The 19652-nt window shown below is 34.6% G+C and overlaps 1 protein-coding gene and 1 non-coding gene across 8 annotated transcripts in view; both read left to right on the top strand.

Annotated features, from left to right (window-relative positions):
- The window catches only part of LOC127169353 (rhamnose-binding lectin), a 94162-nt gene that overhangs the window by 59569 nt on the left and 14941 nt on the right, over window positions 1-19652 (top strand). For 2 of the 7 annotated variants that reach the window (XM_051116664.1, XM_051116659.1), the window contains exons 2-12: window positions 6402-6437; window positions 7577-7624; window positions 7744-7873; window positions 9113-9222; window positions 9562-9606; window positions 9698-9833; window positions 10269-10384; window positions 10779-10823; window positions 10932-11070; window positions 13450-13559; window positions 13673-14306. In XM_051116664.1, coding sequence (XP_050972621.1) covers window positions 6404-6437; window positions 7577-7624; window positions 7744-7873; window positions 9113-9222; window positions 9562-9606; window positions 9698-9833; window positions 10269-10384; window positions 10779-10823; window positions 10932-11070; window positions 13450-13559; window positions 13673-13674 — 915 coding nt within the window. In that variant the 5' untranslated portion in view covers window positions 6402-6403 and the 3' untranslated portion in view covers window positions 13675-14306. Of the gene's footprint in view, window positions 1-5987; window positions 6221-6401; window positions 6438-7576; window positions 7625-7743; window positions 7874-9112; window positions 9223-9561; window positions 9607-9697; window positions 9834-10268; window positions 10385-10778; window positions 10824-10931; window positions 11071-13449; window positions 13560-13672; window positions 14309-19652 lie in introns of those variants that run through there. The other 5 variants (XM_051116658.1, XM_051116660.1, XM_051116663.1 and 2 more) reach the window with 5 other exon arrangements.
- On the top strand, window positions 3320-3424 carry LOC127170372 (small nucleolar RNA U13). The gene has a single exon (XR_007828357.1). It is a non-coding gene; the product is annotated as a small nucleolar RNA U13 (small nucleolar RNA).

Below are 19652 nucleotides of genomic sequence, written 5' to 3'. Positions count from 1 at the left end.
ATTTAGAGAGCATCCAGAAATAATGCTTAAAGGTAACAAAATGTTCTTAGAACATATTCTTGTTCAATGGGATAAAGATACAAAAACTAATGTAAACCTTCCTTTTTTGACATGTGAAGCTGCAATGGTCTGGAAAGTTGTGAGGTGTTTGCAAATCATATGGTCTTTACTGATCCCTGCGTTGGCACATACAAGTACCTCGCAATCTCTTATTTTTGCCTCCCACCTGCAGTTCGTGAGTATTTATTATTATTAAGTATAAGAGACTTATTAAGAGACTTTTGTAACGTACTTATTTAGTACGGAGCATTAGTCAAAGTTCAAATGAAATGTTATTTCTTCCCTGCATGCCCAAAAAGTACACTTTAGCATATATTTTTTAAAAGGTTACTTATTAAGGATACTTTAACAGAATATACTATGAACTTAAAGTGATGTTTTGTAACATTTAATTGCATGCTAATTACAATTAAATGAAAATGTATTATAGTGTAGATTTTATTAGATTCAATTAGCTGGACTTAAGAGTGTTGCATTTTATGACCCACTTACATCATTACTGAATAATTGCTTCCGATATCATTGAAATATGATTAAAGTGAAATAATATAAAATGTACTTTAAAGTAAAACATCTAGTTTGACATTACAGAGTGCTCTTTTTAAAAGTGTAGGCTACTTTTTATTTCATTAAAATTACTAATTATATTATTATTAATTAGATAATATACAGTTTTAACATTTTTAAACACAATTTTTACACTTGATATACAGTACAAGTGCACATTCATTACAAAGTGTACTTCTTCTTCACAAGGCAAAGCACATATATAAGCCAGTCAGGGGTGCCGCTAGTTTCTGGGCCACCTGAACATCTTATTGACTTGCCCCCTTCCATTACCAGTCCTCATTTCTATATGCTTTTTAAAGTCATGATCATTTATTTCATATTTACAATTTTTTTTTCTACTGCTTTACAACACCTTTTTGTTTAATGTAGGTTCAAGTTTGGTCTGTAACAATGAGATGAGTGTCCTGACCTGTGGTGTGTATTCTGTTCTTGCTTAAGTTCATTACTGTTGATGTTTGTGTTTGCAGAGAACGACAGCTGATCTCATGGATCTGGGCTCTTTATCAGCATCTCTTCTATTTTAAATGTGCTGAAACTAAATCTGTTTCTTAAATATTAATGCATCTAATATTAAATGGTATTTCCTCTTGTAAGGATATGGCAAAAAGGGTAATGGTAGAATACTAATCCAAATTCCGTCTTTGTGTGGAGATAAAATCAGTGTCTTTTATTCTCATATGATTACTTTTTCTACAGACCTCGCTTATACATTATGTTGTAGGATTTTCCATACAATAAATGCTTTGCAAATGCAAAAGAGGTGCATGTGTGTCTTGTTCTTAAAGCATGTTGACACAAGCTTTACCTTATCATCATTTACCAAGTGTTAGGATATAGAATATAGAAAGGGTACACATTGTTAATTTACACATATAAAAGACACTGCAACAATGCAATGTTAGTTATCCTAATTCTTTAACATATGAAGTGCAAATAATTGGCCAAACTTATCCTTCATTGACTAAGAAACCCAGCTAAAAATGTTTCACATTCTAGGAATGTTTTCAGTGGCAAGTTTTATTTTAGTTTCCAGAATGTTTTACTAAAAGGTAGGATAACATTCTCTAAAAACACTCTAAAAATGTTTATTGATAACATTGTTAGAACATTATCCTTTAGCATTGTAATAAATCTTCTCATCACACTAGATGTGGACTTACATTGCTCAGATGTCATCGCTCAACTCCAAAACAATGTTAACAATGTGATCATGTAGTGATCTGTCCAACTGATTTCAAATAGAGTCTGATCTCTCCAAGTATGTATAACTGCAGACCGGAGATCTCCAAATGGGGGCGGGAACTCCAAAAGTGGGCATAACCTCCAAAGTGGGGCGGGGTCTTGATGAGCAAAGACTTTCACCATTGGCTCTGGCTTCAGCCAATTGTTATTGACTTACATTTCAAAATAAAACTTTATAAATTAGACATTGTTTCTAGTTGTTCTAAAATAAAATAAAATATGCTACATAAATAAATATGCTCAGTGAAAGCAGAAAAGCTTGTGGCCAGTGGTGTTCGGACTGGAGTTAATGGAGAACCTCTGCTTAATGATGTAAACGGGAATCACCTGAGAGTCGTTCCAGTGCAGTGCAGGGGAAAGGTTTTACTCTATCGCTTTGTTTTAAGAAACAGGGGCATCCTGGGACTTGAAATTCGCAGGGTAGGAGGGTGTAGTGACGCATTGTCCGGTGAGGTCCGGTTGGGGAGTTACAGAACGTCCCAGCGATCTTATATGGCATAATCTTATTAACTGTTTATCTGCCACGCTATTCAGCGCCAATCCCACCATGCAGTCAATTTCACTGGTTAAGGTTAGGGTCAGGTGTGGGGTAGATTTAGGGGTTAGCATTGTTTGTAGCATAGAGTAGAAAATCAACACTCTGATTGACACAATCAATAAAACATTTAGAAGCAGCTGTGGGGCGGAGTTTGCACTGAAATGGATTGGGGGGAAAAATTGTGCATGTGTGTCATGTGTCTGTCTGTTTGTCTGTCAATGGGAGGAAACCATGCCCTATTTTGCCCTTTGCGCTGATTCTTTCCATAATGACGGTGCCTCTGTGTGGTCATGGCATGATGACTCAGAAGGGCATTTCAAGAAACAGTTATTTGGTTCCCTACACCCTTCAACCCTTCGAAGCTCTCACTTCTAAGGATTATTCCTTAGAAGGGATTAGGGCACAGGGATTAGCCCTTCCGAATGCAACCGCAGGGTTTAACTCTTTGAAAGTCCCACCTCTGCTCAACTGATTAAAAACTAGGACTCGACACTGGACTCAGACACAACACTATTAAATAACAAATAAGTTCCAGAGTTCTAGTGTTTTAATTTTCAGCTTTCAAAAAAGTGTTTTAGAAATTCAAGAGGTTCAATAAGATGTAACAGAGTTTAGTTTTTAATGAGCTCCCTTTTGCAGGCTTTGTGATTTCTTTGTCCAGTAAAGGGTTAATGAGTGACCAATGAAAACTTCCCAGCATGCACCTCTTGTGAATATGGTTAAACTCACTAATTTTGCCTGATTATACATATATAATCTTTTCATTCCATATGGAGAAACTCAGTTACATCACTTGCATATGACAATATGCATTGAATACTAAAAAGAAGCAGCAACTCAAGTTTGCCACCACCACACCGGAAGCTGTAGTGTGAATATGAACAGATCTGTGTGACCATTTTCTTTATGATTCTTCTGATTTCATCAAAAAAGTGATGATTGGTTTAATCACATTTGTTTGTGAAATGTGCTACCAAATTACTTGTTACGTTGCAGCACATTGACCATCTGATTCAATTTATAGGTCTATTCGGTACAGGTTTAGATTTGAATGACTACACAAAAATAAAACTTTTGAGAAAATTGCATTTTTCTTTTGAACTTCAAAAACTTTTTTGGGTGTTTTAGACATTTTTGGTATTTACTATCAATGCTTTTGCTTTTTGTGGATGATGATCAGATTAATTGTGATAGGCTGCAGCCTTAGGTTAGTTTGTCATAGTAGTGTACAGACAAGCACCGGGTTTACACTTTATAAAGTCTTCAGTGTAGGAAAAAGTGAAGAGGACGTAGAAGATCTTGATGAAGATGTTTATTGCAGCATAGCAGTGGCAAAGTACATGTTGTACCTTGGGTTCAACGGAGTCAGAATGAACCCAGAATATCCTAATCTCAAACCTTTTTTTCAAACCTAATCTCAGTTACAGTTTATTACTCTTAATGTAAATGAAGTTGCTCCTTTCGTCACAGCTGTGGTCTGTATGTTAATTAAGGTCTGACACCCTTTGTCTGAGATGGTTCTCCATGTCTCACACCCGCTCCCATTCTACAATTGGTCACCTTTTGCTCAGGATGTGATTATCCCAAATGGTCTAGAAACAACATAACTGTTGACTTTCTTCTTCTCTATAATAATTAAGCCATTTTGGGAAATGAGCATGATTAAACATATATTGTGGAGTGGAATCTGGGTTAAGTCAGACTATAATTTCTTACCGTGCAGGAAGTAGTCTTCTAGTGGACATTATGTTGGAGGTAAATAATACACAGAAGTTTTAATCTGTAAATAAATATGTGTCTGGAGTAGCAGTGAAATGGCAGGGGGGTTCTGAGAGTGTTGTGCATTTTAATCGAATGAAGCCTAGTGCTGCTTGTTCTGTTTCAGAGTCTGTGGGTGAGAATTGCCGATTTTGAGGATCAGACTGCTAAATAACACAAGGTTTGGTGCCACAGAGAAGAAGAGGGATACAAGCTTGCATGGGGTATCATTGATCTGCTGCTCTAGAGGCTGCCCAGACAAGTGAGAGGACTGCTGTCCCAGATAGCAAGAGGGCAGGTCAAAACCATTGAATCAATGTTAAAAATAGTTGATTTGTCAATGTTAATGGCATTAAATTAATATCACTTTTGCACCTGCAATTAATGTTTAAAAAATTGTTTCAATGCAATTATCACTGACAAACCAACCATTTTTAGCATTGATTTAATGGTTGTTTGCTATCAGGGCTATCAAGCACTGACAAAACAATTCACACACTGGAGTCTGCAATGGAAGGTGTGAAGTATTCCCAATAAAAACTTACCCTTTGTTGTTGTGGATACAGGATCAGCCCAGCTAGAAATGTTTTGTTCTATGAATGTTCCGAGAACATTATGCCATGTTCTGGTAATGTTTTCAGTGGCAAGTTTTATTTTAGTTCCCAGAATATTCTCCTAAAAAGTTAAACATTATCTAAACATTATCTAAAAACATTCTAAAAATGTTTATTGATAACATTGTTAGAACATTATCCTCTAACATTCTAATAAAGATTTAATCAGGAAGCTTCCCATTGGACATTGGATGTGGACTCTAATGTTGCTCAGATGTCAAATTTAGGTTGAAAATAAAAACTCAGCCTTTGTTTGATGAAGCTCCAACTTTATTAAATAACTCCAAAAATGGCATTACCAACTTCACTTATTGTAAACCAGGTTGACTTTATTTCTGTCATACATTTACAAAAGGTCTTATTGAGATTAACAGAGATTTAGATGTTGATACTAGTTGGGTTATTTGACTGTTGACTTTCAAATGTTTTTTCTAGCCATTATGACTTTGTTGTAGTAAAATCAGCAAGAAAAAATGTTGATAGGTCAGGTATCATCATGTTGTTGTCTGTTCTTGTTCAGTTTGATCTATGGTGTGAGTTGCTCATTTATTGTAACAATGCTTATGCTGACTAAAATCTAGCAGAATTTTAATCAGATAATTTCAATGATTATCTTTCAATGACCTCTGCTGATTTGATTAAAAACTGGGACTTGACACTAGACTCAGACACAACACTATTATTTAACTCTACAACAATACTACACACAGAAAAATCACACAAGCTATAAAAACAATCATAAACCAGCATATATAATCCTCTATTGCTGAATAACAAAAATGACACAAATCAGTTCCTTTTCAAGCTACTGTTTTCGCTGTGGTGGTGACAAACCTGGGCCTTTGACTTTTTAACATTCAGTAGGTGTTTTCTAATATAACTGATAGATTTCAGTTTCTAAATATGGATTGAAACAATATGGATTTATCTAAAACAAATATAAAACATGAAGTTAGCAAGCATTTAATCATATTAGTGAGAGAGCTGGCTCATTGTTTAACCCTCAATCATTTAACAAAGTTCAAATGCACAAATGTTTAGAAATAACAGCAATGAGTTTCCACATAAATGGGCAGATCGCTGTAATTCATCTGCTGGTTAGAAATCAGGATTGCATCAGTGACCATAACAGCTTAAAATCTTCAGTCATAAAATAAATGCATTGCTGTCTAAAGATATATTTACATTGAACGCTCATGCACAGCATTTCCCGGACTCTCATTAGGATTTCTCAGTTTTGGTTTGCTTGTAATAGTTTTTCCACTGAACATACTGTGGTGTTTTATGGAACAAGTTTGAGGTGTTGAAACTTCTTGTTTTTCACAGCTTCTGACACAACAGGAAGAGGATGATGAAGTTTGAAAAGTTTGATGAAGGTTGCATTTGATCATCAGAGACAGCCGAACCATGTTCTCTCTCAGTGTCCTCCTGCTTACCTGTAAGTTTCTTTCATCTAAATAAACTGAAAAAAATCAGATGCACAGTGAACACTAATGTATAGTTACACCTTTAGACATGTGAACAGCTCTGGGTTCAATTTAGGGTTGAGAATAGTGTGAGTGACTAAGATTATCATTGCAAAGTGATTTAATCATTTATCTTCTGTTGTTGTCTTACAGTGATGCTTCTGAACTTCAAGTTGCTGATATCTGCAGGTATTTCATTTCTCCATGAACCACTATCAGCAGTTAACTAAAGATTACTTAAAAAGTGCAGAAGATCAGACAATAGACTATATACATAAATATTGATTAACGTACATCAAAATCAATGCCAGAACGTTGTTTTATTATTATTATTATTCATATTTTTGTTTAATATTTTCCCAATATACAGTTGATTTCAAAAGTTTACATACACCTTGCAGAATCTGCAAAATGTTAATTTGACCAAAATAAGAGGGATCACACAAAACACGTTATTTTTTATTTAGTACTGATCTGTTTTTTTGTTAAGTGAAAGTTGTTCATGAGTCCCTTGTTTGTCCTGAACAGTTGTTCTTCAGAAAAATCCTCAAATTCTTTTTTTTTTTTTTTTTAACGTTTTTGTGTATTTGAACCTTTTCCAACAATGACTGTATGATTTTGAGATCCATCTTTTCACACTGAGGACAACTGAGGGACTCATATGCAACTATTACAGAAGGTTCAAACACTCACTGATGCTCCAAAAGGAAAAACAATGCATTAAGAGCCAGGGGGTGTAAACTTTTGAACAGAATGAAGATGTGTACATTTTTCTTATTTTTCCTAAATATTAGTTGTTGTTTTTTTTCAGTTTTTTTTAAGCTACAGAAGATACTTACATGTTTCCCAGCAGACAAAAAAAGTTACATTTACCCTGATCTTCAAACCAGTTAGAAAGGGTTCAGATACACAGAAATGTTGAAAATCCAAAGAATTTGTGTAAACCGAAGGGTTTTTCTGAAGAACAGCGGGCAGTTTAGCTGTTCAGGATAAACAAAGGACTCATAAACAACTATCAGTAAACAAACAACAACAACAAAACAATTCAAGTGTAAGTAAACTTTTGAGCAGGGTCATTTTTATAAAATCAACTATTATTTTCTCTTGTGGACTACATGTAAACATCTTTTATGTGAAATATCTTATTCAAGTCAGTGCTAAAATAATTAACTATAATTAAATATTTTGCAGATTTTGCAAGGTGTATGTAAACTTTTGACCTTAGCTGTAGTATGTGGAGTTTATTGTTCTCTTCCTTCGTTTGTTAATTTCACTGTGTTACAAAATTGAAAACTAATATCTTGAAGCTGCATTCTTTAATTTTTCAGAGACTGTAGTTACATGTGATGGCCCATTTGTCCAGCGTCTCATTTGTGGTAAGATGTTGTTGTGTTATAATAAATTGAAGCTATTTATTTTACATACTGTTGTTATTGTTGTTGTTGTTGTTGTTGTTAACAGTAATCCATTGAAACAATGTTTTTCTTCTGTTCAGATACTGGTGTGATCAGTGTACAATCAGCGACGTTTGGCCGCACAAGCAGCCTGATTTGCAGTGCTGGACGACCACCATCTGAAATATCTAATACTCAGTGTTCAATAGATGTCCCTGCAGTCTCTAAACGGTAAGGATTTTTTCATTGTCTTGCTTGTGATTACAGACAAAAGAATTATGGGTAGAATTATGACTCTGATTAGCTTACTTACTAGTACATATTTCTAGTGTTGTGTCCGAGTCCAGTGTCGAGTCCTATTTTTTAATCAATTTAGCAGAGGTGGGACTTTCAAAGAGTTAAAGTTAATAAGATAATTAAATGTCTAATTAAATGATGATTGTGCATTAGTGATGAACACCTGCTGTTATTGAGAATGACATTGGGTCAGATGTTGATGTTTTATTGGTTAAAATGATGCCACCATCAGGGAGATCAGTGTTTGCTTTAGACTCTTGACTCTTGACATCCTGTGTTAGATCTCTCTCTAATAATGTGTGTGGTTTTATGAAACAGAGTAGTCAGTGTCTTTCAATGAGCAGTTGCATGTTTTCATACTATGGAAGTATTTAACTGCTCATTGAAAAGTGTTGAATGACATAGAGTGAGCTGGCAAGATTGCAGTTGATTTTTCTTGTAAGGTTTTACATGATCAAATCTGTGAAGTTACAATATGCAAATGAAGTGCTGTTCTAATAGTTACACATTGATAAATTCTAAATATATACAATGCAAAAGATGTCCAGTCATATTTATAGACACACAGACATCAAGAACCAGCATATGAATCTCACCAATGGTGACAATCAACAAAATACTTTGTGCTGCAATGCATGCTGGGTAAAACCATAATAAAAACTCCCATCAATGCACGGTATTAAATATATATAGTCACCACTGTTGAGGATCATGTGGTCAGTGTTTATGTCTAAAAGCCTGAACTGGTATAAGTCTTCTTTTTTTTAAATATTAAAGCATTAAAAGACTTACTTTGCAGTTCAGTGATCACTGAATGCCATGTTCTTAAATGAAAGACCGACCACTTCACAATGATCTTTCATGCTTCGCTACAAACAAGAAGTGTAAACGCACAAACAGCGGTTACTTGTTTTTCTGAAATACTGATCTCTCTGATGGTGGCATCATTTTAACCAATAAACATCAACATCTGATCCTCTGTAATTCTCAATAACAGCAGCTGTTTATCATTAATGCACAATCATCATTTACTTAGACAGTTAATTATATTATTAATTTATCTCTTTGAAAGCCCCACCTCTGCTCAATTGATTATAAACTAGGACTCGACACTGGACTCGGACACAACACTACATATTTCATTATATTAGTCATGTCTTTATCCTTAAACAGATGTAATGGACTGAGACAGTGCGAGATAGACGCTCAAGGACTTGCACCAAGAGATCCATGTGTTGGCACTTACAAGTACTACACTACCAACTACATTTGCATTCCAGCAGGTTTGGACTTTTTCTCTCTCTTTCTCCAATTCTTGTTCTTTATCATTTCCTTCTCTGTGTAAATGTCTTCCCTGATAGCAAGCAACCATTGAATCCGTGTTAAAAATTGTTGATTTGTCAATGGTAACTGCACTAAATCAAGATCATGTTTGCACCAGCAATTAATGTTGAGGTTGAAATTATTGAAATTTCAACCAACCAGCATTACTGTAATCAGTGTTCAATTTAGTTGGGCTCTTGACTTTTTGTAATAATGGTGGTTTGTTGAAATTTCAGCATTCTTTCAGCATATATTATTTCACCTGCTCTTTTGCTATCTGCGTTCTGTTCTTCTTCCAGAAACAAGTGTGATTTGTCATGGTGGATACGGTTATTTGAAATGTGGTGAGCAATTTTTCCACATCTCTTACTTTGTTTCAAGAAATCAGATCACATGGATTCATTTTAAAAAATATGATTTTTTTTCTCCATGTAGAATATGGTAAGATTCAGATAAATACTGCAAACTATGGACGTACAGATAAAACCACCTGCTCTGAAGGACGTCCATCCAGTGAGCTCCAAAACACCAACTGCTATTCACCTAATGCACTGTCTCCTGTGTCCAAAAGGTAAATAAATCATTGTTTTAAAAGTTCATGATCTTCTTTCAGTCCCAGCTAACAGGGCACCTTCTGAAAAGATTGATAATGTCAATAGAATGTTTGTTTAAAGTTGTCAAGTCTTTAATAACATTCTCAAAATATCATCACAAAAATGCTATTTATAAAATGTTCATGGAATGATTGTTCTGAAACATTTTAGTTGGATGTCAGTGTAACATTTTTTACACGATTCTACTAGTTACTTTCTTAGAGAACTTTAAAAAGTAAAATTCCCATTAGAATATCCTCTTGTTTTTTTCTTTAACATTCACATAACCAAGAAAAAAAGAAATAATGTTTACATAACTTAATGGTAATGTTCGCAACACTTACAACATATTTTTGCTAGCTGGGATAAAGATTCAAAAACTAATGTAAGCCTTACTTTTTTGACATGTGAAGCTGCAATGGCCTGGAAAGTTGTGAGGTGTTTGCGACACATACAGTCTTTACTGATCCCTGCTTTGGCACATACAAGTACCTCGCAATCTCTTATTTTTGCCTCCCACCTGGAGTTCGTAAGTATTTATTAACCTGTTTGCTACTCAGTTCACTTATTTTCAGGTAGTGTGTTCAAAATATTGATTTAAGAGACTTTTGAAACAAGAGCCTTATTTAGTACAGCACATTAGTCAAAGTTCGAATAAAACATTATTTCTCCCTGCATGCCGGAAACACTTGTGAAAAAAGTACACTTCATATTGCATATTATTAAAAAGAGCACTTATTATGGATCTAATATATTTTTGAATATGCTTTTAAAAGTCATGAACACAGTACACACAGAACACACACACTAAGCCTGTTTTATGTTAATTTTATACATTATATATATATATATATATATATATATATATATTTATTATTATTTTTTTTTTTAATTGCTATACAACACCTCTCTGTTTACTGTAGGTTCAAGTTTGGTCTGTGAACATGAGACGAGTGTCCTGAATTGTGGTGTGTATTCTGTTTTTCCTTAGGTGTTACTTGAGTTCGTACAGAGTTTGTGACTAAAAAGTAAAAATTATAGTTTTGTTTTGTTTTGTTTTGAATTTGTGTTTTCAGATGATGGGACTATCATAAGCATTCAAAGCGCTAACTACGGCCGAACCGATGGCAGCACATGCTCTACTGGACGACCTGCTCCTCAGCTTGCCAAAACTGACTGCTACGCCTTAAATACACAGACAGTAGTCGCTAGTGGGTCAGTTTACATGATCAATGTACAATTTTTCACATTTAGCTGTTGACATCTGGCCCAGCTCTGGGCCAAGCAAGCAGTTACACTCAGCCCAAGTGCAGCAAAGAATTACGGCCTTTGAGTGGCCCAGATCTGGACTACAGACATGAGCCACACATGAGCCATAACTGGCCCAAATCTCAGCCAAATAGTAACTTATAACCAGCCCTAAACTGCGCCAGAACAAGTTTTAATGATGAATCCATGGCTGAGTTGTGTTTTTTTTTTTTTTTGGCTTTTTTATGGTTCAGTTTTGGGGTTTCTGGTTAAAGACTGGACTCTGTGTGGTTTACTGAAGGCTGAGATTGGGTCCCAGATAACAAGAGAGCAGGTGAAAACCACTGAATCAATGTTAAAAAGAAATAGTTAATTTGTCAATGTTAATGGCATCAAATCAATTAATGTTGAAAAAACTTTGACATTTCAACAAACCACCATTACTGTGATCAGTGATTGGTTTAGTTTGGTTCTTGATTTTTTTTTTTTTTTCCTGTGCTGCAACAGTGTTTCAGTGTAAACATCTATGCTATTAAAATGAGGTGTTTTAAAATTAAATTATTGTAGATTACTTTTTGTGATGGGTGTCAAGTGGCAACGAAGTTGAGAAGCAAAATTGAGTAGTATTGATGAAGATCACTACTGATGTGAATGTTCTGTATCACAAATGCAAAATAAATACTGTATATGGCAGAACAGAAAGATTTAGACATCAACACTCAACATACAAACCTCAACAAAGCTGACAATCACCAAACGAATTCAGCTAAACAGATCAACTGCAATGCATCCTGGGAATCATGAATGAGCTTTTATTATATTGATACCAAGCATGCATTTCTGCATAGAATTTTCTTTTGCTGATTGTCACCGTCGTTGAGTTTCATACGCTGATCCTTGATGTCTAATTCATTCAGCATTTTAAAGACTTTGATTTTTATTTTCTGCTGATTTGTAATTGTACGATAGCTGTATGTCTGCTTTAATCTCACATCACAGTATAACACATTGCGAACAATTACATAACCTCATAATGATTACAGTTGCCAGTGTCTGATCCCAATGAATTTTTAACTAAAGCAAACACTGATCACAACAATGGTGGTTTGTTGAAATAAAAATTTTTTCAACATTAATAGCGAGAGCAAAACTTATATTAATTCAATGCCATTAACATTGACAAATCAACTACGTTTAACATTGTGTTGCGGCAAAACCAAACCAACTCTCACCAAAGTAAGAGACAAACTCAATCAAATGTCTTTTATAAATTTATTTGTTGCAAAGAAAGTCAGACAATCATACAGAAACACAGGTTGCTACAGAGTGCGACCAAGAAGGGAGGGCTCACTCCAACTTATATCTCTTCCCTAGCCTTCAAGGTTACATCTCCTAAACGGTAACTTTCCACACATAGTAAGAGTCAGATAAATACATTCTGCTACGCCATACTCCCAAGAATCAAATCTTTATATTTAGGGCCCTGACACCCTTCTCTCATGTCATTCTTATAGCAGGTTTAAATAAAGCAGACCCTTACACAATATTCCATAGACACATACACCCTAAAAACCAATTTGTTGAGTCAACTTAAAATAATTTGTAACCTTTGCTGCCTTAAAATTTTAAGTTCACTCAACTCAAAAAAAGTTTATTCAACTTGAAATGTTAAATTATACTAAGTGACAACTTAGATATTTGAGATGAATCAACTTAAAATTTTAAGGCAGCTGGGTTACTTACCCATCTGTTAAGTTCAGCAAACACAAATATCTAAGTTGTTACTTAGTACAACTTAACATTTCAAGTTGAATAAACTTATTTGAGTTGACTGAACTTAAAATTTTAAGGCAGCAGGGTAACAAATTATTTTAAGCTGACTCAACAAATTGTGTTTTTTATTTTTTACAGTGTAGATGAGTAAAATGAATTTTTCTTTCACATTTGATTCAGTGGCTGCTTGGGGGTAGCACTATTAAAATTTGTTCTGGCTCAGTTCAGGGCTGGTTATAAGTTACTGTTTGGCTGAGATTTGGGCCAGTTATGGCTCATGTGTGGCTCATGTCTGTAGTCCAGATCTGGGCCACTCAAGGGCTGTAATTCTTTGCTGCATTTGGGCTGAGTGTAACTGCTTGCTTGGCCCAGAGCTGGGCCAGATGTCAATTGCTATGTGGGTAGTAATTTAGTTTTAGCACTGCTGAAAACAGCAACCCAAAACAGCGCTGGGAGAACAAAGTAGTATAAGTGTTTTCTACTAGCAGGGTAATCAAATGACTTTAATAATAATGATAAAATCATTACTAATGAAGTTTTTGTTTTATTAATTTCTATTTTATTATGGTGTAGATGTGAAGGGAAGAACAGCTGCTCCATTTTAGCCTCCAACAGTGTCTTCTCTGATCCATGTGGCGGCACATTCAAGTACCTGTACATCTTGTACACCTGCGAGTATAAGTGTAAGTGTTAGCCTATACTGTACAGAGATATGATACTGCATTTGTGTGGTATTTGGTTTTACTCATGAACTCACTCATCATGGTACTATCACTGTTGATGTTTGTGTTTGCAGAGAACGACAGCTGGTGTTGTGGATTTGGCTTCTTCAGTTCTCTATCAGCATCTCCTCCACTTTAAATACACTGAAACTAAATCTATTTCTTAATTGTTAGCACTTGTTATATGGTATTTTCCCATACGTATCTTTCTCTTGTAAAAATATGGCAAAAAGAATAATGGTAGAATACTAGTATGCTAATTAAAATTCAGTCTTTGTGTGTGGATGAAATCACTGGCTGAGACTTTTGCGAAAAGCTTGGATCCTAATATAATAAATATTTTGTACTGTGGACCTTGCTTGTACACTCTGCAAACACTTTGCAAATCACCAACTTCACTGTCAATGTGTTGAATTTTAACAAACAAACACATTCCACAAACAATTATAACTAATTCAATCACCATTTTTTATAACTAGAAAAGATCATACAGTGTACAGTTACACAGATCAGTTAATATTCAAGCAACAGCTTTCTCTGTTGTGGTGACAAACTTGTCATTGCTTATACGTGTTATTAACCTGTTGTTGTTTAGAAGTCAATAGTCAATATCTTTTTACTGATTGGAAAACATAGGATTTAACCTGAACACTTGGATAAAACTAATGTGCACAAAAGTAAAACACTGACTCTATGACTTTCTAGATTTCAACTGATAATAAAAACATCTTCGTGAAAATAAAGTCTTACATACTTTGAGCTTGAACTTTATAAACTACAACAAACAAAAACACTTAACATTTGCTCATTTTAAACACATAAAATAATATTTGTTTGAATTAAAGGACTACATCCGAAAGAACTTCACAAATAATAGTGATCAAAACAACACTGATCATTCTTTTTCTTTTGTCTGAGAAGAATAATAAAGGTTATAATTACACAGATCTGTTAATATTCAAGCTACAGCTTCTATGTGATGGTGACAAACTTGGTGAAAAATGTTTTTACTTTTAGTCTTTTTAGTATGCATATTTTCATATATAAGTGATCATGAGCTTCTCCATACAGAATGAAAGGACGTATGATATAATGTATACCCAGATAGAAATTGTTCATGTTTTCATGTAGACTTTAACCTGAGCATTTAAAAACAAAAAATCTTTGAACTTTGAAAGAAAGAGTTAAACAGACTAAGATCAATTTAACTGTTGCAATCACATACAATTCCAATATGTGATTAATAAAAATATATTTTCGCTTTAACTTCATGAGCTTAAACAAACATAAAACGCCTTCTAAATGCTTAAATTTACTACTTCAAAAATGCAGTCTTTACTACCCATAAATGGTTTGAATCAGACGGTCAACGTGCAAAGTGTAACAAGTAAATTTGCAGCACATTTCACAAACAAATAATAGATATATAATAATTAAAAAAAAAAAACAATAATCACTATTATTTTATTTTATATTCTTTCATTACAACATAAAAGGATTTTAAAGGAACACTCCACTTTTTTAAAAAAAAATAGGCTTATAGGTGAACAGTTATGGGTCTAGCATGTTTTCAGGTGGGAAAGGACCAGTCAAGGCAGAAGTCATTAAGGGCTGCAGCATGTTTTGATACTGGAACAATAGTTGATGTTTTGAAATTGTTGGTTTAACCTGAACATTCAAGTCATTTCTAGGTGCATACTGCCACCTAGCATACCAGGGTGTGTAACGTTAGAGATTTATGTACTTCAGGTCATAGTGAGGAAACACACACACACACACACACACACACACACACACACACACACACACACACACACACACACACACACACACACACACACACACACACACACACACACACACACACACACACACACACACACACACACACACACACACACACACACAATTGTAATCATTTATGCATTCTTTATTTTACGTAACAGCAATGAGTTTACATAAATCAACAAATCACTGTAAATTCTTAATGGGTCAGTATCACCAGAGTGCCTTTCAACCCTCACAATACTCAAAAATGTTGGTCTTCGTTTCTCATTTGCTTTATGTCATGTCATAAATACTAGACACTCAAGTAATATAGAAACATATTAGCTGAGCTCCAACACATTTTTTTTAGATAATTATGGTCCATTATTTGAAGCATAAACCATCAGATATGTCCTCCTTGTCATGGACATATATATATATCTGTTAAATACATTTTCATTGCAATATTAAGATTTTTAATGAATTTTTTCTAAAAGGTATAATGTCCCTTTTCTAAACAGGGTTATTTGTTTGCTTTCAAATTATAAATACATAATAGATTTTATGTAAACCATGTGCTTTTAAAAAAACTCATACAGTTCGCACATGTATTTTTTTCTTATTTGTAGAAACCTGATATATGGAATCAGTTTTTTGTTTTCTTATTATTGCCCCCACACCTAGCTATTGAACACACTGGATTATATGATTGAAATATTTTAAATGTTATTTTAAAAACAACTTTTACATGTTGTTTGAACATTAATGTGTGTTGGCAGTGTATGTACACATCTACCATATAATGATCAAAATCCATGCAGTGGTTTTTAATTAATCTGTAAAAATAATATCCCCTTTTTCAAATCGAGCCGTTCTCAGATGCCTGTCGGTGTGGCGTCACACCCACAGAGGCCGCTCCCACGATAGCTGATTGGCATGAGCGTCTTACCTCAGATCAGCTGTAACAGTCAGACCTCCATTGATTTTCGATGCTGGAGCAGGGATGTAAGTTAGACAAGAATATCTCAGATTGAGCGATTGAGGTGTTGTGTTGCTGGATGTAATAATGAACATAGTGGTCGTCATTTACTCCCGACATCTGAGCCGCTGAAGATGCAGTGGATTACATTTGTTTGTGAAGGGAATGCACCTCCCCATCTACATATATCCATCTACGTTCGCACGAATCATTTATGATCCAGCTTCACTTATAGAAGAATTGAGTATAGGGGTTTTTTTTTAATGAATCTTTGCCTTTCCTAATAACATGCTAGTTAGCAAGTTTAGCGGCTAAACGCGGCTAAATGCGGCTAAATGCGGCTAAAGTAAACAGGCTCGTCACTCCACAGAGAGAAGAGAGGGGCGGGGCGAGCAGAGCTCATTTGCATTTAAAGCAGCCTCGACCAGAATGGGACGATTTTTGCAGAGCTGATTTTGACAAGGTAAAAAGGGTGTTGTTTTACACTACCATTGAGAATTTTAACCAAAGTATATTATAGACTTTTCATTAAGACCCTAAAGAATCATATCAACTTGTGGAAAATGGGCATCCGATGACCCCTTTAAAATATCAAGATGACAGGGTGGACCAGCACATGACGGGTGGACAAATAAAGCAGAACACACAAAGCATGACAAAATATGACAATGAAAAATTTATTTTACTTAAAAAATAATAATAATATAATAATAAATAATATAATTACATTCTCAATCACATTTATTTCCCCCCTCCACCCCCTGACAGGGTGGATGTTTTGGAACAATGACAGGGTGGACATTTTGAGCTTCAATTAGCATATTAGCTAACAACAAACTGTGACTAGCTAAATAGTTAGTCTGGTCGTTGAAGAGAATTTGGTATATACTTACATATTCTGAAAATACTGTATTCTAATCACTTCTGGTATATTTTATGCTGACAGGGTGATCATGTTAAGCTTAGGAAAAGCAAACAAGCAAACTCATGTGAAGTTAATTTGCTAATTTTAAAGTCACCAACTTACTCACCTCATCCATTGAAATTCTCGCCACTGAAGAGACTGAAAAAAATCTGTTGTCCAGATGTCACTAAAGCGGATGGCCTTTTCTTAAATTGGTGCATTCCTTAATATGACAGGGTGGACAACCATTCAAGGGACTAACTCTTCTTTTTTATTAAATAAAAATATAATTTTTATCACCAAATGGCCAATACACTCAAATTGAGTAATCTCTTATTTACCAAAATATTAATAGGAGAACAAAATTCTTAAAATTTATGATTTGACTATAATCTATTCTCATTTAAATTCAATGAGCAGTGCATAGGACATAGCATAATAACACACATCCTCCTACACAAAACTTAAAGGGGTCATCGGATGCCCATTTTCCACAAATTGATATGATTCTTTAGGGTCTTAAAAGTCTATAACATACTTTGGTAAAAATTTCTCAATGGTAGTGTAAAACAACACCCTTTTTACCTTGTCAAAATGAGCTCTGCAAAAATCAGCCCATTCTGTTGCATGTTCCTTTAAATACAAATGAGCTCTGCTCGCCCCACCCCTCTCTTCTGTGAAGTGACGTGCCATGTCTGTTTACTTCAGCTGCGTTTAGCCGCTAAACTTGCTAACTAGCACATTATTAGGAAAGGCGATCGCAAAGATTCATAAAAAAAACCTTATACTCACTTCTGCTGTAAGTGAAGTTGGATCATGAATGATTCGCGCAAACATAGACAGATATACACTCAAAAAAATATTTCAGCCCTTAACTTAATTCAATTATGTACAAAATTTCCATGCATTTAGATTACGTAGTTTTAATTTAAACAAATCAATTAAACTTAATGTGATTCAAATGCATCAGTGAAACAGGTAAAGTTGATGTAATAGTTCCCAGTGTTAAACAAACCCTGCTCAGTGTTCATGTGTTTCCACACTACAGAGTGTTCAAGTAGCACTGACACAGTGTTGGAGTTAAGGAGATCATTATGTCATGATTGACCAATAATGATGAACACCTGTTGTTTACAAGCAGAATCACAGAAGGAAAGAGAAACACAAGAATCAACCACAGCCAAAGATAAAATTAACTTAAATAAATGAGGACATTAAATCTCTGATTAAACAACTCCACAAACAACATTACAGATTGACTTGATTTCTGTCATATATCTATAAATATTATTTCAGAACATCTAAACAGAGGTTTAGATGTTTTATTTTTTTTTTTAAGTTTCAATTGACCTCACCATCATGGCGAACAGGGTTTACTTTAGTTGGACTCTTCACTTTTGATCTTTTATGTTAGTTTTTTAACACACAGACATCAAGAATCAGCATTTGAATCTCAACAATGGTGACATTCAACAGCTGCATGCTGGGTAGCAGCAGAGTACAAATCTCACCCATGACTCCCAGCATGCAGCTGTTGAATGTCACCATTGTTGAGATTCATATGCTGATTCTTGATGTCTGTGTGTGTCAAAGTAATACTGCGGATCTTAAAGTAGTAATAGTAACAGTTCGTACAACTACCGTTAATATAATGAAACTAAGAAGTAAACCACTGAACAATATCAAACAAAAATCAGTCCACTTGACAATGATTACAACATCAATAATAATTAACCAAGAACACTTAATAAGGACACCTTTTTTTTTGCGCTATACAAATGTGCTCTACAAACACAATTACAGCAACCAAAGAACAAAAAAAAAAAAACTATACTAAGAAAGTCAAGGGTCAAGAGCCCAACTAAAGTAAACCCTGTTCGCCATGATGGTGAGGTCAAATGAAACATTTTTTAAAATAAAACATCTAAACCTCTGTTTAGACGTTCTCAAATAATATTTGTGGATATACGACAGAAGTCAAGTCAAACTGTAATGTTGTTTGTGGAGTTGTTTAATCAGAGATTTAATGTCTTCAGTTATTTAAGTTAATTTTATCTTTGGCTGTGGCTGATTCTTGTGTTTCTCTTTCCTTCGGTGATTCTGCTTGTAAACAACAGGTGTTCATCATTACTGGTCAATCATGACATAATGATCTCCTTAACTCCAACACTGTGTCAATGCTACTTGAACACTCTGTAGTGTGGAAACATGAACACTGAGCAGGGTTTGTTTAACACTGGGAACTATTACATCAACTTTACCTGTTTCATTTACGTAAGACTGATGCATTTGAATCACATTAAGTTTAATTGATTTGTTTAAATTAAAACTACGTAATCTAAATGCATGGAAATTTTGTACGTAATTTAATTAAGTTAAGGGCTGAAATATTTTTTTGAGTGTA

Source organism: Labeo rohita, chromosome 8, assembly GCF_022985175.1.
Source record: "Labeo rohita strain BAU-BD-2019 chromosome 8, IGBB_LRoh.1.0, whole genome shotgun sequence".
Lineage (NCBI taxonomy): Eukaryota > Metazoa > Chordata > Actinopteri > Cypriniformes > Cyprinidae > Labeo > Labeo rohita.
The sequence above is the reverse complement of the archived record's forward strand: the minus strand, read 5'-3'. Positions and strand labels throughout refer to the sequence as shown.